The 25,236-nt window shown below is 44.4% G+C and overlaps 1 protein-coding gene and 1 pseudogene across 1 annotated transcript in view; both read right to left on the bottom strand.

The window, feature by feature from the left end:
* Positions 1 to 5,813: 5,813 nt before the first annotated feature.
* Positions 5,814 to 7,190, bottom strand: LOC121155319 (annotated as a pseudogene).
* Positions 7,191 to 10,487: 3,297 nt separating this feature from the next.
* RAB3B (RAB3B, member RAS oncogene family) overlaps positions 10,488 to 25,236 on the bottom strand; it is a 56,091-nt gene continuing 41,342 nt past the window's right edge. Inside the window, exons 3-4 of the mRNA XM_040978677.1 lie at positions 24,726 to 24,850; positions 10,488 to 10,691 (exon numbers count right to left, since the gene is read on the bottom strand). Coding sequence (XP_040834611.1) covers positions 10,504 to 10,691; positions 24,726 to 24,850 — 313 coding nt within the window. The 3' untranslated portion in view covers positions 10,488 to 10,503. The remainder of the gene's footprint in view (positions 10,692 to 24,725; positions 24,851 to 25,236) is intronic.

The raw sequence follows: 25,236 nt of genomic DNA, 5'->3' as shown, positions 1-25,236 counted from the left end.
TGCTGTCACCCTAAGGCCCCTCCCTCCACCACACAGGCAGGGCCCAGGAACACCGTAGTCTTGGAAGCGGACCCCACCCTGTGCCAAGACCAATCAAGCTGTTTACAGACATCTGCAGGCAGTCGGGGTAGATTGCTTCACAATTGCAGGCCTCAGCTTTCCTCAGTTGAGTTATGGGACTACTAGAATCCCTGTCAAGGATTGTGTTGAAAATCAAGGGAGCTTAGATAAGAAGCATTTTCAGAACTTTAAGGAGTGCTGAGTGCACGGTTAGTAATGTTTGCTGCTGTAGTCTTAAATCTAGTGCAGAGGGACCCTCCTGTCTGTTCCTTCCTCCTGAGCCCCAAGCCCTATTCATCCAATCCCCAGCATGCAAGGGTTGACTCTTCTTGGCTGCTGTTAGCTTCCAGAAGCTTCTCTGAAGCCAAATTAATATGAAAGCACTTTTTCCAGGTGAAATGAGATTCCCAGGACCAAAATGTGCATGGTGGGGGTAGGCTGGGAAGGTGGAAAGGCTGGGGGGGGGGGTGGATCCAGCCTCATTGTGACATGATGCTACCTACTGTGTTATCTCTCCACAGCATCTGCATGTCCACGATCACAGTTATTTATGCTGTGGTTAGGACTTAACTCCAGTTTCCTGTGAATGGAAGGTACCCCTGAGCAAATGCTCTAGAACATCCCAAACCCTCATTTTGAGTTCATTCCTCACACCTGGAGGCTAATTTCTAGAAGTTCATGAGGTGCCATTTTATCAGGTGTCTGGTGGCAGCCCTTGCATGAAGCACATCCAGCAGGCACTTGAGCTATCCAAGGCCATTTTCCTGGACTCTCCTCCAGTTTGGATCATGATGGGGTCCTTCTATCCTGACCCATTGCCTAAGTCGTCCAGGCTCTCTCTGCTACTTCTACTCTCCCATTGCTTATGGTGTTTACACTGGCTCTGTCTTCTTCATTATTATTACTATTATTATTATTATTTTACATGATGTTTACATAATTGATCACAATGGAAAGGATGCAGGGTTAGGGGAAAGTGTGTGTGATCATTAATTACAAACTTTCTATTTCTTCTTCCCATTTCTGGGGAGAGGGATGAAGTAAAGGGAGAAACCAACGGCTATCCGATATCAACCCAGGGTACTGATGTGGTAAGCATTGTGAGGGTTCTGCCCAGGTGGATGCAATAGTTCTGAAATGCTGTTGATCTCGCCAGTTTATAGGTGAGGAAACCCTTCCAATGTCCGTTGACTGACACAGTCAACCTTAGTGTCTCCATTCGCCCAGATATTTGCTGTCATCATTTGGCTGGGGTAGTTGTCCAATATGTTCTGTTCTATATTCTGTTATGGAACCAGATGTCCTCTGAAGGCCTCAGTGAGCTACCATATCCTCTATTTGCACCATGATCTGTTGTCCACCACTCTGTCCTTTATTTTTTTTCCATTTTAAAAATTATGTTTTTGACAATCTTTACATAGTTAATTAGGGTAAAAAGGTCCAAGGGCTATAGGAAAGTGGGTAAGACTATTATTTCCATATTGTTTCCTTCGTATGTCTGAGGTAAAGGGGAATATTGAAGGAGAAACCCCACCCACGCTCTGTTCTTTACACAAAGAAGGACCAGTTCTCACAGGTAGGCCCACTGGCCTGGGTCAGACAACCTGGGCCCTGCCAGACCTCCTGTTCCCAGGGCTCATGGACTTGGCACCCACTGCACTGGTGGGTGGCTCAACTGGATCCCCCACACCTGGGGCTTACAGACTTAGCACCCATTGCAAATGTGGGCCCAAGTTCCCAAGGCCAGGCAACACAAGCCCCATTAGACCCCCAACCCTGGGGTTCACAGATCTAGCACCCACCTTGGAGGTTGGGCCAACAACCTAGGCTAGATGACCCAGGCCCCACCAAACCCCCAGTGCTGGGCCTCATGGATCCAGCACCCACCTCATAGGTGGGCCAAAGTCCTGGGCCAGATGACCTGGGCCCCACTGGGCTCCTTAACCATGGGGATCATGGACCCAACACCCAACACACAGGCAGACCCACAGACCCAGGTCAGGCGGCCCGGATCCAACCATACTCCCTCCTCCCGGGGTTCACAGATCCAGCATCCATCTCATAGGCAGGGTCAAGGGCTCAGGTCATCTGGCCCCACCAGAACCTGCCCCTGGCACTCACAAACCTGGCACCTACTACCCCCAGACTGACATGGCTCATCTCAACTCGACATCCACCAACACCATATGCTTTAGCCCAGCTCAGGCCAACCTGCCCCCAGTTCCAGCTCTTGCTGGTGGGTGCTGTAGCCTAGCAAGCAAGCCCTAGTCCCTGCCAAAGTGCAAACTGGCTGGTGTTGTGATTCAACCTGGCTACTTCTGCACCTCATCCTGGTTCTTGGATATCCCAGTGGCTGTTATGAACTGGCCCAGCCTGGCCTGCCCCGTACCTGACTCACATGATGCCATCAGGTACTATAACCTGGCCTAGTTTGCTGGCCTGGGCTGCTCCTGGACTTGGTTCTTGCACTCACCTGCAGGGCCTGCATCCTGACAAAGGAGTTCTCTAAGATCTTCTATCAGGTTTCCTCCCAGTGGCAGATCTTGCGTACACCGGTGTGTCTTTGGTCCAGGTTGACTTTGTCTACCTCTTGTCATGGCAGGAACAGTGTCCTTGCCCAACCGGCCCATATCTTATCCAGTTCTTACTGTTGGATATTACAGCCCAGCAACACCTGTTCTATGCCCATGCACAGTTCTCACACTGTTCAATGTAAGTGAAGACCTAGAACAGCCCATTCTACACCTACCCTAGCTCTCTTGAGTTATCAGTGGGGGCTGGAGTCTAGCCCAGTGTGGCACTCCCCAGACTCAGTCTACGCCCATGCCAGGGGAGACTGCAGTCATGTCCAGCCCAGGCAATGCCCCCATTCTGGCTCTCCTTCTTACCAGTGGGAATACCAACCCAGCTGGGATGTCCCTTTAGCTCCCCAACCAGGCCTGTTCCCAGCCACACTTATTGTGCATGCCAACAAAGATTGCTATTCCACATAGTCCCACATAGTCCCACACAGATTCTACCCCCAAACCCAATTCACTCACATGCTGGTCAGCATCATGGCCCAGCTTCACATTACTCATTTCCTGTCCTGACTCTCACTGGTGTGTACCATGATCTAGCCTTGTAATTACAGTGGCCTTGTCCATGGAAATCCCTCAGAAGTCATTCCTCACTGGACAGGAGCCCTCAGGTCCCTGCTCGCCCCCACCTGTGCCATCCCCCGGACTCCCTGCAGCCCCACACCCAGCAGTCCACAGAGCACACCACCAGGTAGCCTGAGGGCTTTGTCTGGCCTGAGTTTTGCTGGCTGCAGCCATGCAACTGATGGAACAAAAATTCCAAGCCTCTGGCCCAGACTGGCTCAAGTCTTGCCTTACACTGACTCTCTTCAGTCAGTGGTTCTCATCCTAGATGAGGTCTGCCTCCCTGGTTCTGTCTGGTTGGGAATAATTGTGTAGTATCACAGGTATCACCATGTTTGAAACCTACTATGTGCAATAGGCCCTGCATGAAAGGGTTTGTGTCCATTTTCTCATTTAATCCTTTCAGCAGCTTTGTGCGATGGATGCTGTTTCATTTATCAAACTGAGGCTTTGAAGGTCATTTGCTTAAAGTTACAGAAGTGAGGAAGTGATGAAGACCCAAATATTGAAGCTGCATTGGTCAAGCTGTAAGTCCTATGCATTAACTACTCTACCGTACTTCTTCTTAGACCTCATTCCATGATCTGATATCTAGAGGGATTTGAAGATGATTTGCTACTTGCAAATCTCTCAGCTCTTTGGCTTGCGGGCTTCCAGCTGCATGACAATATTTGTCCTCAGAAAGCTCTTGCCCATGCTTGGCGCCTGACAAATTAAGTCTTCCTTGAATAGGAATACATTTCTGGCCTTTAACCACATTGCCTGATCTCAAACACAAGGCTCTCCTACTTCTTTCTCAATAAATCATCTAAGAGATTCTTGTTTCTCCTCTGGTTACCTTTTAGGAACCTCTGGCCCAGGATTGTCTTGAATAGACTGCCCAGATGCATGTAATTGCTAAGATGCTGCCTGGAAGCCTCAGAAGGCCAGGACCATAAGCCTAGGTGATTGATGAGGGCATCACTTAGCCTGGTATCTTTTCATTTTACCCAAGAAGGAAGGAGGCATCCATAATGAAAAGATTCCTGCTGAAATCCTGTTTGCCACTTGCAGCTCTTACAATGAGACAGAGTCCTAGAACAACAGTGTTAGGAGTGCCTGCAAAACCATCTGGTCTAGAATTCTGAAGGCCAGAGATAGGAATGGACTTAACCAAGGCTGCACAGACTATTAGCTTCATCACAGTCCATTGTTTACCCCAGGAAGAGAGGCATTAGAGTCTAAAGGGAGATGAGAATTCTAAGCATACTCCTCAGGGATCGGATTTATTTTGCTCTTCATTAGCATTTCTATGATGTGATTTTTGTGTGTGTGCCCAGGATAAGGAAGACTTTTATTCACATCTCTCAGAGATTTCATATTTTGGTATTTGTTATGTGGCCATTTCAGAATAACAGAAGTAGGCTAAAGCATATCTGATCAATGGTTTTCACTGGTAAACAGAAAAATGTGCAGAGCGAGGGGGTGGCAGTGATGTTAACTGTTTACCTAGTTTCTGGAAACCAGCCCTCTGTGGGTCATGACCCCAGACATCAGGACTCCTGTCTGTGCCACCAGCAGCATGCATAAAGAACTGTTTCACACCTTGAGAGGCTCCTTTTTCTCATACACTCAGGTGCAAGAAGAGTGGGTGGCAAAATAGGTGGGTGTATTTTCACGATTGTACAGTCTTGATCAGAAGTTCACACCACTGAGATGTTATGAAAGATCTAATTTTTTAAACAGAATTTCCGCACTTTAGAGTTGGAAGGACATATAAAACAGAAAATTGAGACCCAAAAAGGAGATAATATATTTTGGGGAGGATTCTGATTGGTTCTATTTGATCACATGCTATCTTTACTGACAGTTTTCAACTAGGATCACTTCATTTCAGAGAAGGGATTATTATTGCCAGAAAAAGCAGGGGAATAAATAATAGCTGGTTGTTCCAGGAAATTATTTATAGAGGTGCAATAGCAAGTTAGGGGCAGATTCAGGACTAAAAATAAAATGGATTTAAAAGAAATAATAATAATGATGATGATGATAATGTCATTAATTCTATTATTTTCATGTGTAGCATTGAAAAAAATCTCAGCATTACTGAGATTGTTCATTTGCATATTAAAAATGATTTATTTATTTGAAAGTCAGAGTTTCAGAGAGGGAGATACACATACTGTGAGGCGATGGGTAGGAATCTTCCATCTACTAGTTCAATCAAATGGCCACAGCAGGTCAGGCCAAAAAAGGAGCCAGGAGTTCCAACCAGGTCTTCCATGTGGGTGGCAGGGAACCCAAGTGCTTGGGCCATCTTCCTCTACTTCCCCACATGCAATAGCAATGAATTGGATTGGAAATAGAGCAGCAGGGACACAAACTGGTACTCATATGGAGTGTTGGTGTCATTGTTGACTTAATCTGTTATGCCACAATGTCAGTCTTTCACTTATACATACATTTTCAAAATGTCTCACATATTTATTACTGACCCAACCAACTAGTCACAGACCCAATCAAGCATGTTCAGTTGTTCAGACAATGGTGGTATCCTTAGCTTCATACGGTAAAGAAAAGATAGTTGACACAGCACAAAAATATGTATTTCATCTGTTAGAGTTCAGTTCCTCATAGACCCAGCTTGGTTCTTCTCCAGTGTTTCTTCTTGTAGTTTTACCTTATCTTATTACCTGTTTTCATTCGAATCCATTGGGGAATGCGATGATTTTTGTTTTTGATTTGGCCAGGAATCTCTTGATTGTGATGGTCTTGTGATGGAAGACATGGCAAGGAAGATTCAGGAACACTCACCATGATGGTGGAGTGGAAGAAAAGGAAGCCTTCATTTATATTTTTAAAATATGCAAAGGATGGATTGTATGGAAACTAACTAGGAACTCTATGGTAATTCTCTTGGGGGAGAAAAATTTGTGGTTTGGACCAAGGCAAAGGATATAGAGAAAGATGGACATATTTGAGATAAAGGTAGCAAAGAAGGTATTGAACCTGGTGACTAAAACTTTTTTTGATATCAGAATATCTGGGGGGGGGGGTGACCCAGTTCCACATTCCAGTCTTCTGCCAGTGCAAATCCTGGGTAGGTGATGGCTGAAGTAGCTGATCCCAGCCATCCATGTGGAAGAGCCAGATTAAGTTCCCTATTCCTAGTGGAGACAGACTTTAAGGTAAAAATTAGCATCTGTGTCTCGTTGGCTAGTGTTTTGTAGACATTTCCCATCATAGGCTATGACCTGATTCTTCAGCCACATCAGGTAATGACGTGGGATAAAGGCTATGAAATCAGTGAGATTCCAGGACACTTGTTATAATTTCTTTCTCTGCCCTCAAACTGTTGGTAATCAATGTCCTCAACCCATTCCTGAAGGCACTCCAGGAAACTTGATGCGCCAGCTAGGTAGGGGCTCTGGGGCAGGAGGTGGGTGATGTGAGTGTGAGAGTCAGTTATTTATAAGGCTGCAGTCAAAAAGCAACTGCAAACCAGACCAGCTGGTTTTATTTATAACTTCAAGAAACTCTGGGAGACTGTTGCTACCATTGCCCCATTTACCTTTCATCTGAGACAATCTGAAGAGGAAACCCAAAAGAATCTGACAGAGGTGAGCTCAAATGATGCTACTGGTGGATGACTGGGCCCATTCACTTTCCTAAGGCCATGTTCCTCGTCTGTCAAAATGGATTAGTAATATTTTAGAAGCAGCACCTCCTTCAGATTGCAGGTGCTTTGCAAAAAGAGATCATCATTTTTATCTATATTAGCCATGCTAGAACCATAGCAGCTTCTCAGAATAAATGAATTTCTTTGTAAGGGTGATCCAAGGCTCAATCTTGGCTCCATTATTTATGTACTCCCAGAGCAATTATGATATTTCTTCCCATTCTTCCCCCGTCTCTTGAAAAATAGGAACCAGGACAAGATCTTCTCTATACTCCTATCCAAAGTCTTTACCCAATGGGTATTAGACTATTCAGAACATTCTCCCCCATTGCTGTTCTTAGAAGTTAATAATGCTACAGATTGAGAGACAAGAATCACGTATCACTTTGTATTTACAGACACACAATGAAAACAGATTCTGTGAATCACTATAATACTGTATCACACTTTTGGCCTACTTTTGCCTCTTTTGAGGACAAGTGTTTTTATTTAACCTTGTTTCATTTGGATTTGTTTAGGAAGAGGAAATCCAGGACAAATTGCCACTGATGCACACTCTCTGCAGCTTGAACGTTGGTGGTTAATTGCGCTGTTGCCGTGACTGATGAACCTTGTGTGTAATCAGCTGGAAGCTCTTGCCTTCCACTTAGCAGAAATGAGGTCATGGAACAGGGCTGGGGGATTGCTGGGTAGCAAACAAGTCTGATTGTTGCCTGTTAGGACAGTTTGCCACTGTCACATTTAACTGTGAATTCCATCTGTTATGAGGAGACTTGCTCCCTGGAACTGGCTCCAGATTTTAAAGAACTTGACATTTTTTTAAGCAAAAGCATCAGCCTTTGTTTGGACACAGTAAGAAAAATAAGATTATTGAATATAGACACTAGAATATTCAGGGGTCCTGAGGATGTTGGTCTGAAATCCTAGTACTGGGTAGATGGGTGTTAATGGCCAGAAAAAAAAAAAAGATAATTGATGAAGAAATCATGCAAGTTCAAAGCATAAGCAGCACAACCAGAACCCCTGGCTTGTGAGAGGACTATATTCTTCCATGGTTAGAGACATTAACCAAGCCACGGTGCCGCAACATAGCAATGGCTCTCAGAACTGCCTGGACACCAGCAAAGGATTTCCTGACAGAAGCAGATACAGGGAAAGCTGGCACTTGGGCCTGACTGGTTCTGGGCATATTTTGCCTAGGCCCACGGGACCTGGTTGTCTCTGAGCCTGACTCTCCTTTCCTAAGCATTAGACATCTGTTACCTCGGGTTGATCGAAGTGGATAAGCAATTTGTTAATGGCTCAGACACATAAGTCTTAATCTCCTTAGACTTGAAATCTGATGGTCCTGGGATTGCTTAAAAGCATCCTAACATGATTTTAAAGCTGTGTGCTTTTGGGCCAATCTCTTAACCTCTCTGGATCATAGTTTGTCTATGAGAGATGCAATATGAGAGGTGGCTGAGAACACAGACCATGGAGCCTGCCGCCTGGGTTTAAGCCCCAGCTTCACTGTTGACTCATGATATGATCTTACGTGAGCTAGACTTTCTTGGTACCTTGGTTTCCTTATCTTTAAATGAGGCTGAGGATGGTGCCTCCCTTACAAAGAGGCTGGGAAGATAAATGAGTCAATTCATGCAAAGTGCTTGGAACAAGGTCTGGTGTAGAGAGAGCATGACACCTCTGTCACTGAAATACCAACAGGATGGTAATCTTGCTCTTTCAGCCTCTTCAGATCAAGTGAAATAGTGAAGATGATAAAAGGATCACAGAGCTGTTAGCTCCTGGAGGGACCTGAAACAACATCCATGTGGACCTCTTTGCTTTGTGGGTAGGAAACCAGGACTCAGAGGGAGCAGTACCTGGCCCACAGCCACCCTAAACAAAGTGACAGTGTGCAGGCCTCCCAATTCCAAGTCCAAAAACTGGGTCCCATGCACTGTACCCAAGACAGCAGCATCTCCACAGGGCTGCCTCTTGATGGTTCTTTTTATTTGGTCATCAGATTTGTTGCTAGTGAACATGTTTTCCTAGGAACTGGATCTGAATTTGAGGTGTATGTTAGTGTTAGGGTGAAGGAGGCTGGGGATTTCAGTCATGGTGGAGAAGTAAGATTTTTCAGGAACCATTGCCAGTCCCTTGTTATCATTTCAGCTGAAACCCAAACAATGTGCCTGTCCAAGAAAGCTTAGACTGCTGAGCTCATTCTTTCTGGTTTGGTGGTAACTTTTGGCCTTTGGGTGTTCCACTAAGGGGCTTCCACCAGGAGTGCTGTCACACAGGCTCTTGGGTCTTACTCTAAGAAGAACGGACATTGACATTTCCAAATTCACTTTCCCAATTGTCTCAGGGTCATGCCTCCTGAGATTCTGCTTTCAATCACATCTCCAAGATAGACTGCTCAGGAATAGCTGAAAGACGGGATGAAGGAAAGGGGCAGGCAGGAAGGAAAATTCTATCAAAAATAGCAGGTAAGATTACTGAAGTTTTTGACCCCAGATAAAGGGCAGTTCTCAGAACTCTGAGCTCAAACCATCTAAAGGTGCCATGACTCACAGGGAGCAGAGATTGATGTCTCCAGCAGGGGAGACAATATAAATGGGAAGGGAACAGGCAGCAAATTTCAGTGAGAAGCAAGGCAAACTTTCTGACTATGAGAGCTGCCCATGGAGCATGTGGACTGAAGCTGTCTCCTGCCTCTTCCTGGAAGATGTGTTTACAAAAGAGGGGATCTGGGTGTGAGGGCTGCCAGCTGGTTGTCAGAGACAGGAACGTGAGAACCGACCAGCCAAATTCACCAGGTTGGATCCCACCAATTCTAGAATTTTCAGAGTCTGGGAGTTGAAGAACCAGAGGCATTCCCAGCAGCTAAAAAGCAGTTCAGAAACTAGAGCCCTATGTCTTTGGCACATATTTCTTTGCCCACTGGTTTGCCCTTTCACGGAGTAGAGGACCTCTGACATTTTGCAGGGGATAATCTTTTTCCTCTAAGTGTGTTTCTGACTCAGCCTTTGCTCTTTGAGCATCCTATGAGAACTGGAGCTCTCAAGAGATTAGCTCTGGCCTTGTCACCACAGCAACTGCCCAAGCCCTGTGGGCATCCGTGGTAACAGGCTAGGGCTTTGAGAGTCAAGGCTTGACTTAGGCTAAGAGAAAGCCCCCTGGGGAGCCTGACCTGAAACAAGCTTGTCTGTGCTTTAGTTTTCTCCAATAGGATTAGCTGCATAGGCCGGCCTCATTTGACACATCTGACTAGTCCCAGAAAACTGTGTGTGTTTGTGTGTGTGTGTGTGTGTGTGTGTGTGTGTGTGTGTGTGTGTGTGTGTGAAAGAGAGAGAGAGAGAGAGAGAGAGAGACACATGTTGATCAAGGGAGGAAATCTTAATTTTCAAGGTTGAAAAGATAGCAGCTTTGCAAGCAACCACAGGGAATCCCATATATAAACCAGAAAATATTCTTTTGTGAAGCAAGGCTGGGGTTGCGTATCTGGGATGGGGCCAGCTACAGAGTCCCCTTGGGAGGAAAGCAAAGAACAGCAGCAACAGAGCTTACACGGGACTAGGAGTGGACAGCATGGACTCAGGAGAAGCAGTGGGAGTGCAGAGCAGTTGAAGGATGCATAGGGAGGGTGGGCTTTGCCTAGCATGAGCAGTTTTGCTGTAGCAGTGGTGGGGTGTCTGTCAGGCGCGTGTTCTTGGAGGTGCCCAGTATGGAGGGGTCTGCGTCCATCGAATCAGACATCTTGTCACAAATGGCATCTACTAGGCGCTCAAAGACCTGTCTCACGTTGATATTCTCCTTGGCACTGGCTTCAAAGAAGTCAAATCCTGGAGAAAGAAAGAGGAGACAGAGGTAAGGTTTTCTCCCCCATCTCTTCAGCTAGACATTGTCATGTCTCCAGCATTCTGGAACAAAGCCAGATGGTCAGTTCACATGCATATATTTGAAAGGCAGAATTATACACAGAGAAGGAGAGTCAGAAATCTTTCATCTTCTGGTTCATGCTCCAAATGGCAAACTTCCCATATATTCCACAATGGCCTGAGCTGAGCAGGTACAGAGTCAGGAGCTTCTTCCAGGTCTCCCACATGGGTAGCAGGGACCCAAGCACTTGAGTCATTATCCAGTGCTTTCCTAGGCGTATTAGCAGGGAGCTAGGTCAGAAGTGGAGCAGCTGGGACATAAACTAGTTGGTGCCACTCCCATAAGGCAGGAGTTTTTAAGTCAGACAGATCCCAGTTCTACCACTGAAAGCTACTAAACTGGAAATTTCATTATTTTCTTTATAGATCAATTTTTTGGGGTTTGTAAATGTTGATCATTTAACCTAGCTCACAGAGGTACTAAATAAGAAGATGCTGATAAAGTGTAGAGGCCATGCCCGATACAGGTTTGGGTGGGGGTGTCTTTAAGTATTGGCCAAAAGAGTGAATACATAAATATGTGCACAGCATTTCAAGTTGCCAAAGCATTCTCTCTCTTATCAATGCAACGCCCTGGGGAAAGGGTGTCAACTCCTCTCCATGTCACTGTGGCTGAGAGAAGTAAATTGGCTTGCCTAAGATGAGTAAAGGTACCAAGATGGCGAGTCCAGATTTTGGACTTTAAGATTTTTTTCTTTCTTTATTTATTTGAAAAGCAGAGAGAGAGAGAGAGAAACATACACACACACACACACACACACACACACAGAGAGAGAGAGAGAGAGAGAGAGAGAGAGAGAGAAGAATAAAGAGAGGGAGAGATTGCCCATCTGTTGGTTTATTTCCCAAAATGCCAGGGCTGGACCAAATTGAAGCCATGAGCACTTGGAATCCTGTGCAGTGGTGACAGGGGGCCAAGCACTTGAGCCATTATCTGCTGCCTTCCAGGATGCATTAGCAAGAAGATGGATTAGGAGTGGAAGTGCTAGTACTCCAGCTGGCATTCCAATGTGCTGGGATGGGGACCTCTTAGGGAGTGGGCTATCTGCTGGTTCTGGACTTCTGAGCAGGAATTTTCCTCCTCTTTCCCCTGTCTTCCATCAACCCTGGCCTGACCAGCCAGGTCTGGGCTCTGGAAGGTATTCCAGGCTCCACATTGACACAGTGAACTTTTATTTGCTCCCACTGGCCTATCTCCACCCAGTGGGATTCCTGTTTCCTGATCACTACTAAAATTATCCTACACATAGCTCCCTTCATTCATAAACCCAATGAAAAGGTCCAGGAAAAATTGCACCTGATGTGTGTTATATTTTTGTCTTCTGCTTTGTATTTGAGATCCTTAATGACCCTGTCTGTGACAATGGACAGAATTTGGTTGTCCAAAGAGACACAAGCAAATTAAAAATGGCTAATTCCCACCAGGAATCTTGACCACTTGTTGACAGGCCTTAGAAGCATGAACTGCCCTTCTGTCATGTCCCTGAGCCAACTATTCCCTTTGTTCACTGTCCTCTTTCTCTGTAGTTAGCTTGAAAAGCCTTCCCCGGCCCACACCCCCACACTATTTCGCTCCTTCTTTTCCTTTATGCTCCTTGTATTTTCTTCTTGGCATCCTTAGTATCTATTGAGCCAGACACCACACTGGGAGCCTTAACAAACATCATCTTATTCAATCTTCTTGGTAGTCTGTTGGATAAATACCATCATCTCCAACTTAAAAATGAGATAACAAAGGCTCCAAAAGACTGTATAACTCCATAAGACCGTGTGGCTATGTTAGTGGAAATTGGGTTTGGCCCTGGATTTGCCTAGCTCCAGAGTCCACACATAGTCTTGCCTCGTCTTTCTTCCTTTTTCCATTTCACTCTGGCTATATCTTTGTCTTCTTTTACAGGTCTTTTCAGCCTCCTTTGCATCCTTTCCCCTGACTATATCTTTGTCTTCCTTTACAGGTCTTTTCAGCCTCCTTGATTTCATCTGACTACACGCATGTCTCTGAATCTGGGCAAGTCACTTCACATTTCCCCATCACTTAGCCTCTCTGAATTTCAGACTCTTCATTTGTCAAGTAGGAGTAATAGCGGTGTCTTCCTGTTGGGAGCAATTGGGAGGATTGAGCCAGATGATGAATAAATTGCTGTCCACCAGCTGCCTGTTACAATGACTGTGCCTTTCTGCTCTCTTTTTTTTTTAAATCTGGCTCCTTTCAGCTCTTCATCTTTCTCCGTCTTTCATCATCTTCTCCCACACAGGAGGGAGTGCCTCTCTCCCATCCGCCTTCTCCCTATTATTCCACCAGCCACAGACAGTGCCACAGCACAGCTCTTTTTCTCCTGACCCTGCCAGTTCGAGGATGCTCACAGATCCTATCAGCCCACCCTCTGGTTTTCTTATGGCCCATTTCCCAGCCTGAGCAAGGCAAGCTGCAGAAGTGCCTGCTCATTGTGGATATTTGAGGCAGCTCTGGCTCCTCAGCCTCAGGCCGCCAAAAGCAGTTGGCATCCGTGAGTTTTTCTTTAATTGAATATCACACACACACATACACACACACACACGCTGACTACCAGATTTCTTCTGTGGAACTGGCATTGAGGATAGGACATGCTACATTGTGCAGGAGGGCAATGACAAGATTTGAATGCGTCTCCTCAGTCACCAGCTCTGTGACCTAAGGCAAGCTACCTAACCACTTTCAGCCTCCATTTTCTCATCTGTATAAGGAAGCGAATGCTACCTACCTTCTAGGATGGGAATGCAAATTAAATGCACAAAAGCATGTGAAGTGATTGATCTGTGGTATATATGGTTATTTCCTTTCCCATATGTTCTCAACCCACCACAGATTTCAACTTCTTTGTCTCCCCATTGTCTCCAAGGGCTTTCAGGGGGAAGCTGTTTTTTCTTCATTGTGCAGGATCAATCAATAAACCAAGATTTTATTGAACCTTGACTTCATGTCAGGTCTTGTTTACTGTCGGGAACACAAGGGGTTCAAACCTAGTTGTGTTAAGACACAATAAGAACATCAGTCCCTCACAACTGCAAGTCCTCAATGGTTCACAAACAGAAGTTTCAAGCCATCCTTAACCTGGTTTAGTAGCTAAGATATCTGCGTCTCATTTCAAATTGCCTGGGTTCAATTCCAGGCTCTAACTCCTGGTGCCAGCATTCTTGTTAAGGTGCACTCTGAGAGGTTTTAGGCAATGGCTCAGACAGTTGGATTCGTGTTACCCCTGTGGAAGATGTGACTTGAGTGCCTAGTTCTTGGCTCTAACTCAGCCCCAGCTGTTGCAGCATTTGGGGAGTGAACCAAGAGATAGGAACTCTGTTCTGTCTCTCACTCGCTTGCTGCTCACTACTCACTTTCTTTCTCTCTCTCTTTCTATCTTTTGAATAATTTTTTTTAAAAGTGGTTTTAGAAACAATAAGAGCCACAGCCTTATCAAACAGGTGAAACCAAGACAATGGGTCACATTTTGTGATTTGCAGATAGGGAAACCAAAGCTCAAGGATTCCTTATGCCTCTAGTCTCACTTTCAGTTGGACCAGTGACAGGAAGTCCTACAACATTCTAATCCAAATAGAGCCAACTAGAGGCCATGTCGGAATGCAAGAAAAGGGGAGCATGGCAGGAGGGGGAAGGGGGAAGAAGCTTCCTAAAGCTAGTGGGGATTGTGAGCCTTTAAATTTAGAACTGAGCAAAAACTCTCCTAGTCAAATTCTCATTTCTAGGACTCAGCTTAGATGCGAGTTCTTCATGTTCTTCTATTCTGCCATATCATTCATTACTCTATGTGGCAGAAGTCCATTTGACAAGAGCTGGAGTTGTGGTACAGCACAATAAGCTGATGCTGGCATCCTATATCAGAGTGCCAGTTCAAGTCCTGACTACTCTGCATCTGATTCAGCTCCCTACACCAGGGAAGGAGGTGAAAGGCCTTAGTGTACCTGGGCCCCTCCCCCCACACAGGAGACCCAGATGGAGTTCCTGGCTTTAGCCTGTCCCATCCCCAGGCCCCAGCTGTTGAGGCCTTCTGGGGAATGAAGTAGAAGATGGAAGCGCTCTCGCGCTCTCTCTCTCTCTCATCTTTCAACAAATAAATAAATCCTTAAAAAGAGAATTCCATTGATAAAGATTGTGTCATTCATCTGAGCTCTAGCTCTAGCCAGGGAATAGTTGGTTATTTGGTGAATGAAGGAGGTAGGAAATGAATGTGGAGAGTATAGCTAAGGGGATGTAAACAGCAAAGGTGATGAAAGCTCAGCAAGCATGATGGACTCTGGACTGGGCACTAGAGACCTGGAGATGAATCAGACACAATTCCTACTTTTGAGTGGCTCCTAGTCACGTGTGATGGAAATAAGGACAATACTACAGAGTGATAAGTGCTCAAGTGGGAGGAAGCCAAGAGAGACACCTGACTCTGGGGGCCAAGAAGGATTTCTCAGAGAAGTTGATACCCCAGAAGGTATCAGACAGACAGGATTGTGAGTGTGTGTGTGAGCACAAGCATCCCAACATCCAATGCAACTAATACAGCATGAGCATAGCCAAGAGGCCAACAAACAGCCTTGCTAAATACTAGAAAGATTGGAACCATTAGTTATCATTACAACAGAAAACCCAATGTTATGAGTCACCAAGAGGCCAGACAGAGAGTATATATGCCATGCCAAGGAGATGCCTTCATCATTATCCCAAAGGTCCTCAAAGGATGAGAACTCTGATTCAAGTTACCAGGCTGTGGGTCTAGTTCACAGATCTCTTCTGCTTAACAGAACAACCCAAGGCACTGCCACCAATTACTGTCAGGCTCTCAGATGGCTCTTCATTAGCAGGCCCAGGTGGTAACCTTTTCTTCAGGTTCATTAATCAGGATTCTTAGGATCTGAGAACACAGTGATGGCAGGACTATGACAACCAATTAAGCAGACTAGCTCCTAGTCCTTTCTTGCCTCTAATTGGTTTCATAACAGTGGGATTTCTGCTGTCTGTCATGGGGTCCAATTCTTTCCTGAATCTCCAAGATGATCCTTGACCCCCAAATGATCCTGTTTATCCTGCCCAAAAGCTTCTGTCACAGACTCACAGACTACGCCCACACTACCAGCTTCAGATTTGGATGGACTTCAGTTTGTAAACTTCTGATCAGCTCAACTTACCTCTCCTTATCCCCACAGTGCTCTTAGAACATTTATTATTCAGCGTTACATTCAGATCCCTTCTCCATTCTGCTCTGACACCTCCTCACTTCATCATTTATCAATACCCAGTTCACAGCCTCTAGGTCACTGATGAGTTTAGCGTTGGATTCATGTCTTCCTTTCCACCCATGCTTTGCAACATTCTCAGAACTTTGAGTGTCATATGGACAAGCCATCCTGCACCCTGGCCTCTTAATTTCTTGACCATCTAATTTCCAGTGACCTTCTCTTTCATTTTGCATCAGCTGTGCCCCTGACTTCTAACTTGAACTGTTTAGACTTGGATCTGTGCAAGGGGAACTGAAATTGGTCTGATTAAATCCAGCCACCAGGGCTTACCACTCAAGACAGTGAGTGTCCTGACCTTTATCTGCTTCTCCAGTGCTATCCTCTGACTCACATCATGCTCCAGAAGTATCAATGTTTTCTCGTTTTTGTACATTCATTCATGCCATTACTCTCTAGCTCCTATTCTTAATCATCTTCATTACACACATGTAGAGTCACTGATTTTTTTAAAAAAAGATTTACTTGTTTGTCCGAAAGGTAGTGTTACAGAGAGATGGAAAGAAATCTTTCATCTGCTGGTTCACTCCCCAAATGGGTGCAATGGCCATGGTTGGGTCAGACTAAAGCCAGGAGCTTAGAGTGCCATGCAGGTCTCCCATGTGGGTGTAGGACACCTAACACTTGGGGCATCTTGCAATGCCTTCTCAGAAACATTATCAGGAAGCTGGATTGGAAGTGGAGCAGGTGGGACATGAACTGGTGTTCATATGGGATGCCAGTGTTGCAGGCAGATGATTAACCTGATGCACCAGAAGGGCCTCTGGAGTCAGAGCTGCCCCTTCCTCTGCCCCAAGACTGTTTCCACTGCTCAGAGCACACCACATACCTCTCCCCTGTATTCTTATGGCATACTGCATGGTTATTTTGGTCAGATTACATCTATGAAAATGGCAGCTATTTTTAAGCATTTAATTCAGAGGGAATTTATATATAAATGATGGAAAAACTGAAGCAAAATAGAATAGTGAAGAAACTCGGAGATTAATAAAAGCAAGAACCAAATAGCAACAACAACAATTACGTTAGCCAAAAGAAGCTGGGATCACAGGAGCAGAGTCAGAGAAGAGGAGCAGACCTGGATAGAGTGTGGGGTGGACATCCACACTTCTCCCTTTTCCCCACATTCACCCACCTATAAGTATTGCTCCATGGCTAAGCCAAATCAGAAGCCTCTGTCTACGGAGCTTGGGAGACACAGTGTGCAAAAGTCACTTCCCCAGAGCAGGTTGCAAGAGAGAGAAAGAGTATGCAACTTGAGGGCGAGATGCCCATTCCCCTCCGTGTCCCCAGGACCCACTGTGTATCAGTGATCATGGCAAATTGTCACTGTCATTTGCAAGAGATTTTACATATCCTCCTATAGCCAACTGGTTTGCAATGCCTCGTTGAGGGGAAATACATCTGCATATTCCAGGCAGCTGTCATATGGCTCAAGCCCCACAGACACTCTAACAGGATGAGTGTGGCTTAGCTACCCCAGAGTTTGAAAACTCAAGGAATAGAGTCACATCTAACTTGCAGCTCATGAGGAAAATTACAGAAAACTCACCTTTATTGTCTAAGCTTCTGTCTCAAATTGTGTGTCACCAAGTCATCATCTAAAGAAATCGTAGTGTTGAAGCTGGAAATTTGCAAATAACAAAAGCAAGGCAGGCTTTTGGGAAAACATCTTTGGCTGACAGAAAGAGAGCATTAGAGTCTTGGTTCCAAAGTCTTAGTTTGAGTGTTGGGATTGCCATCTATTACTCATATTGCTTAGAGATATTCATAATCTCAATTAAAAAGATACAGAAGTGTTACCCAACTCATTGAACATAAGAAATCTTGGATATTTTGGCTTCAGCTTCATAATCAGTAAAATTACTGATTTGCCATAGTGATGATAATATATTACTGTGCAGTAACAAAATTAATATACTACTATATGGATGATAAAGCTACTTTACATACAACATCACAAGAGAATTATGACAGCACAATGGGGATTGTAAGACACTGTTAGTCACTCTTAGTGCAAACGGAGGGTTTTGTTTCTCTACAACCAGGCTTGATGATGCATCAAGATGCATCCATCTCAATACAAAAAACTTTCTTGACCGTATCAAACAAAGCAGTATATAAGGTTCTGAGTTATGAGGGAGAAAACGTGTGAACTAATGCCATGTAATCAAAGTTATGTAGAGTTAAACAAATGGCTACCATGGCTTAGCTGATTCAAAGCCAGGAGCCAGGAGTTTCTTCTGGGTCTTCCACATGGGTGCAGGGTCCCAAGGACGTAGGCTATTTTTTGTTGCTTTCCCAGGCCACAAACAGAGAGCTGGATAGCAAGTAGAGAAGCTAGAGCACAAACTGGTGCCTGTACATGATACCAGCACTACTGGGTGGAAGATTAACTTGCTATGCTACTGTGCTGGCCATATTTTCCTTTTTGTTCTTTCTGGGCTCTGACCAGAGTTATCTCCTGTTAGATCCAGGAAAGCAACCAGGAGCTCCTCCCCTATTTTTTGTTGTTGTTGAATTTAGAATCTTCTATATGTTTTTTATTTACTTTTTGGTATGCAGAGCTACTTATTTAGTAAGTATAATATATATTACAAATTATATACATATATATATAAATTTTTGATGATGTTTACATAGTTCATTAGGATGAGAAGTCAAGGATTGTGGAAAGCAGATGAGACCATTGTTTCCAAAATTTTTTTTTTTTGTCCTGTGTCTGGGAGAAGACAAGTGGAAAAGCTACACCTAGCCTCCCAGCCGCCTCAGTACCCAGGGATGGGGAACAGCTACCTGATGTCATCCTAGGTTCCCTGATGTAGAACATGCTCTGAGAGTTTTTGGATGGTTTCAATAATTCTGAAATGCTGTCGATTTCACCAATCCAAGGATGAGAAAATCCTTCCAAGGTCCACTAGCTGACATAGACCATCTTAGAGTCTCCAATCACCCAGATATTTGCTGCCAGTGCTTGGCTGACATAGTTGACCAATTTGTTCCATTTTCTCTCCTTTGCACTGGTACCAGATGTCCTTTGCAAGCCCCAGTGGACTGCCATATCCTCCATGTGCATCTGGGGATGCCATGCAAAGCTCCATCTAAGCCACTGAGGAGGCCCAGTTTTGACACAGTACTCCATGGTCAGACCACAGATTCTGCGATCTTCCCCATGGTTGCAGTTCTGAGTCCAGTGGTTCACCGGGAAGCCCTTTCTGAGGGAATGTAGGGACCCTAGAATGCCGTGGTTCCTAGAATCCCTGAAACTACACCACCCTCCCAAAGATGTATCTGCCTCAGCATCTCATCGCCCTCACCCAGAAGGCCTGCTGCTACTCATGGCTTCAACAAATACCACTCACTGGCCATAACAATAGTCTTGGCTAAATGTGCTGGAAAAAGCTAAAGAGAAGTGAACCCTCAGGAGGATCCCATAAAGCAGAGAATGGCTGTGCTGCCTGGCAAGCACACCACTGACAATGACAAAGGCAGCTGGGGGAGGGGGAGGAAGGCGGAACGTCCTTTCTCATGATGCTTGATCTGATGATATCCTCGCAAAATTCTGAACACGGTCTGTAAGAGCCTGTGTGATCTAACAGCTGCCTCCCATCATCTCGCACTCCTCACCCCTTGGGGACTTTATCCCTGCCATGAGGCCTTCTTTCCACTCCGTGAAGGCTTCAAACTCTGACTCATACCTGGACCACTCTTGATGTGAGACACTACCCTGCCCGATATCCACTTTCTGTCTGGCTAACTTTTTCTCATCCTTTAGCTTTTAGCTTTTTCTTTTTAAAATATTTATTTATTTTTATTAGAAAGGCACATTTACAGAGAGAAGGAGAAACAGAGAGAGAAATTTCTTCCATCTGCTAGTTCACTCCCAAAATGGTTGCAATGGATGGAGCAGAGTTAATTCTAAGCCAGAAGCCAGCAACCAGGAGCCACAGGTTTCTTCCAGCTCTCTGACATGGGTGCAGGGGGCCAAGGCTTTGGGCCATCCTCCACTGCTTTCGCGGGTCATAAACAGGGAGCCAGATTAGAAGCAGAGTAGCTGGGACACAGGCTGGTGCCCACGTGGGGTACTGGTGGTTGGAGATGGAAGTTTAGGCAGTTGAGCCACCACTCTAGCCTCATAGTTTTCACTAAAAAAAAAAAAATGTTTAGGGGCCCAGCGCAATAGCATAGTGGTTAAGGTCCTCGCCTTGAACTCACCAGGATCCCATATGGGTTCTGGTTCTAATCCCGGCAGCCCCACTTCCCATCCAGCTCCCTGCTTGTGGCCTGGGAAAGCAGTTCAAGATGGCCCAAAGCTTTGGGACCCTGCACCCACATGGGAAATCCAGAAGAGGCTCCTGGCTTCAGATTGGCTCAGCTCTAGCCATTGCGGTCACTTGGGGAGTGAATCATCGGATGGAAGATCTTCCTCTCTGTATATTTGCCTTTCCAATAATAAATAAATCTTTTAAAAATATTTTTTACTTGTTTGGTAGAGAAGCAGAGACAGAGTTCTTTCATTCCTTGGTTTTTCTCTCCATGCCAAAGCCAGGAATCCAAAACTCAATCTAGATCTTCCACGTGAGTGTGAGGGATCCAAACACTTGAGCTATCACCTGCTGCCTCCCATTGTGTGTCCTTGGATCAGAAGCAGAGCTGGTCTCAGACACTGGGTCTCAGACACAGAACACAGGCGTACTGAGAGGACTCCACTGCACCAAACATCTGCCCTCAGTTCTCAGCTTAAATACTACTTTCTCAAAAGACATTGACTCAGGCCTGTCACAGTAGCCTAGTGTCTAAAGTTCTCACCTTGCATGCACCAGGATCCTATATGTGTGCCAGTTCATATCTCGGCTGCTCCACTTCCCTTCCAGCTCCCTGCCTGTAGCCTGGAAAGACAATAGAGGACGGACCAAAACCTTGGGACTCTGTACCTGCATGGAAGACCTGGAAGAAATTTCTGGCTCCTGGCTTCAGATCAGCTCAGCTCCACTGCAGCCACTTGGGGAGTGAACCAGTGGATGGAAGATCTTTCTCTCTGTCTCCTTCTCTCTGTAAATTTGACTTTCCAATAAAAATAAATGCATTTTTAAAGAAAAAAAAAAGACATTGACTCTCCAGCCTACCATTGGGCTTTCTTTTCTTTAGAGCATAATGGTGGATGAGTCTATCATTGGTCTGCCTACCACTCCTTCCTTTAGGGAACTACCATTTTAAGTGGTTATGGTTATTGTGAGCTGTAAGTGCCAATAATTGCCTCCTCCAGCCGCTGGAATGGGCATGTGACTCATGGGTGATTCATCACTATCTCCCCCAAGATTGTTACATGGCAATCAAGAGAGAGGCCCTTTTTTTGCAGGAGCTGAGTAAATATGAATTGGAAGCTGCCATCTGAAGGCTTACTTCTAGTGTAGCATCTGCTTATGGAAGAGGCTGAGGGGTAAGGAAAGCTGAGAAACAGAAAGCACAATTGAGTCTTGGATTCAGTGGACTTCCCATTGACCAGAAGCAATAAATCTACTTTTTAAACTAAAGGTGGAGTAACACCGGTTCTAACTTAAGCTGAACTTACCATGATTTTAACTTCTTGATTAAGATATCATACAACTCACCCACTCACTCGATTATTAATTATATATTTATTTGTATAATTATTGGTATAAGAATACCCTTTTCCATGATAATAAAGATTACATTAGTTCCATGACAATAAAGAAAGATTATAATTTGTTTGCTCATTGTTAATTATAGCCTAAGGGCCAGCACAGAACCTGGTACAGAGTATGTGCTCAATAAGCATTTTAAAGTGAATAAGTGAAGTGTCTGAATAAATATCACCCCATGCTGGGGTCTTGGGATGATAAACAAATCAGACATAATCCCTGCTCTCAAGGGCTAGGAAAGAGATAAATCTATGTACAGGTTAAGTTCTGGTAAGCAACAGAGGAAAGCTCAGGAAGTTGTGTAGGCAGAGATGGGTTACCTTCCTGCCTACATCCGACCAACTCATTAAAGCCTTCTTCAAGTGCTTCCCTACACCCTATGCTAAGAATTCATCTTACTTCTATATCTGTTCCTACATACATTTAACAGATCCATACTGACTATACCACATCCTAACTGCATAGCCATGGGCAAGTGACTTTACCTCTCTGAATCTAATTTTTTTTTTTCAGAGTGTTGAAAATGCTTTTAGAACCTACACAGAGAAAACACAGAATTAATACTAAACATTTCATATAATGCCTTGTTCAGTAAATATCAGATCTCAATGATCATATTTGTTGTCTAACAAGGCTAACTGTTGAGGAGCACAGACCACTGCTTGGATTCCATTCCCGACTTTACCCTTGTGCTTGGGATGTGTCGTCGACCAAGTTAGGCAACCTATCATTTTTCATCTGTAAAAATTTATATCTCAAAAATATGGAGAAAAAAATACACATTTTGGTGAGTTTTAAGAGGATTAAACTAAATGAGTTATATTTTAAAACACTCAGAATAGCGCCTGATACCTGAAGTACCTAATAAATGTTTAACCAATTCATCCTTTAAAAATCTTATCTAGGAAGGCTTAGCTAGCTAATCCTCTACCTACCTACAATACTTCTGTCTGGGCAACACTGTTCCAGGCTCACACCACCCAGTGGTTAGTACTGTTCTCCTGCCTGGAACATTCTTGCTTCTCTTCCTTGCAGGGCTGACTTTACTTGTCTTCAACACTCCAAAAGGGCATCATGTTTCAAACCCCCACTGTATTAGGTGCTTCCTCTGTGCTCCTGCAACCCAGTACACACCTCTGTCATAACCACAATTATTGGGATATTGCTGTTAGCATCTGCTTTTTCATTGACTCAACCCTCTTCAGACCAGGGAACATATCCTATTTCACTGCACAGTATCTACTGCATATAGAAGGTATCTAGCAATTCTTTGCTGCATAATAAAACACAATAGTCTAAAACTTGACATACTAAAAATTAATCTCAAAACTTTTTTTTTCTTTTGGTAGTGTCAGACCATATGCTCAGCACTGTGGGTACAAGACTCATTTCCTGTCTTCCAAGAGCTTTCAGAAAACCAGCAATTGATTGAGTATGCCCAAGTGTGATGGTTACTGTGACTGTTGCACATATAGGTACATTAAATGTGAGTATAATGCAAAGAGCTGCAGGGGGCCAGGAAGGAGTGGAGCTTGAGCTGCTTTGAAAGCTGAGTTGGGGGATCACCAGCTGGAAGCAGGTAAGGAAGAGGAGAGAAGAGCATCCCAAACACATTGCATCCCAGTGCAGGTAGAATGCTGGGAGTCTGCCTAAGGATTGAGGACAGGAAAGGTATGGGTTGAAGTTATCCACATGCAGGTGTCACCACCTGCTTATTGTCCTCTGAACTGAAGAGACACTTTCAGAAGCCCAAGAACCACTGTGATAAGGATAAACAACGAGACCCAAGATGGCCCAACCTCCCTCTATATTAAACAGCTTAATGTCTAGTCCAGGTCACTTTAGGCAATAGGAGAGAAAGAAGTGTAGGACACACACAGTCAGAATACATACAATACAAATATATACAACACACAAGTCACATTTGTGTGCCCATCTACATGTCCAAATATCTATGCTTCAGGAACTTTTGGAGAGTATGACTTTACACTCTACTTCTCAATCTTCACATCAGCTAGAGTGCAAGAAATACTTGGGGAGATGGGCTAAAAGTTGGCAATCCATCTACTCCTCTAGAGAAACATTTCAAACTTTCTGTAGACATGACATTCTTTTTAAAAGCAATTTTGTACTATATTCCAATATTTTGAAACTACTATTTTAAGCAAAGGTGCATATGGGTTCTGTTACAGGGCCACTGAGACATGCGTAGCCACCTAGACCTCAGGTGGTCAAAATGGAGGTCAAAATGCTTTCACTTTGGGAGAAGTCAGAGTACCACTGAGTTGCACACTTGAACCACACAGTTTATTCCTTCATGCAATTACTTTTGTTGTGAATTGTGTTTAGTGTCAGTCAGCACTGAAACTGTAAGAAACATCTCAGCACACCCAGTACTGCTGTTGCTAGAAAGATAAGAGTCTGTTCTACTGTTGGCAAGGAAGAGCAAAGCTTTGCTAGAAAAACGGGTTTATTTTTTACATTAAGGACACTCTGAACCCATGTAACTGATGATGTTTCACTCTTTGCAATGCTAGGTAAGAAGCTCAAAGCAATATTCTGGCCCAGTTATTGCAAATGCCCAAGAATATATGACACACACATTCATTTTACCCTGGCTTCCTCTTATCTTCCTTCCATCCTTGCTTTCTGTTACCTCCAGCTTTCTTATTTTTTCTTTATTGCTGTATTAGGATGATTTTTATAAGAAATGTCAAATCTTTTGTGGAAGAATTTGATTTTAAAAAGTTTATAAATTTCAAATATACCTGTATGTTTCATATTATGAAATACTTACATATTATAAATAATGTATTACCAAAGTTCATGAACATAAAACCCATTTGTACATCACACAAATATAAAACAATATACATGGAGCTCGTAGATACATAATTGACCATCACAACACACCCTAATGTCACAAACACACTTGTCCCCTCTGTCCTACTGTCAAGTACACATACACAAACACACAAGCACACACAGGTCATGCACATACCAAGCTGTTCTGCAAGGAGCTGGCCCTTTTCAGTAGGAACAACCCTCTCTTCCTCCATGTCACACTTGTTCCCAACAAGAATAACTTGTGCATTGTCCCAGGAGTAGGTCTTTATCTGGGTAGCCCTAAAAGGAGACAAAGAGAACTGTCAAAAATCCGAACAAAATTCATAGGTACATTACATACACATGAAACGAGATGTTAATTGCTGATGGGTTAAGGGGAGGATTAATCCAATCACAGTATCTGTGGGTTGAACCTTTGGGAAATGATTGGATTAGGTTGCTGAGGCAGAGCCCCCAGACTGCATCATGACAGCATTGTAAGAGCAGACCACATAGAGGGTAGACAGAGAGTAGTTTCGCTGTGTCTCTATTTCTTGGTTCTTCCCTCCACTACCCTCCAGCCTCACCAGATGCCTCAACCAATGGGGCTGCCCTGTCATAGAATGTAAACCTCCAAGCCATAAGCTGAAATCAAGATTCCTTCCTAAGAAGCTCCCTTCAACTCT

The sequence above is a fragment of the Ochotona curzoniae genome, unplaced genomic scaffold (genome assembly GCF_017591425.1).
Source record: "Ochotona curzoniae isolate NIBS_2020 unplaced genomic scaffold, NIBS_Ocur_1.0 contig_291, whole genome shotgun sequence".
Classification (NCBI taxonomy): domain Eukaryota; kingdom Metazoa; phylum Chordata; class Mammalia; order Lagomorpha; family Ochotonidae; genus Ochotona; species Ochotona curzoniae.
This window is presented reverse-complemented; position numbering and strand designations above follow the sequence as displayed.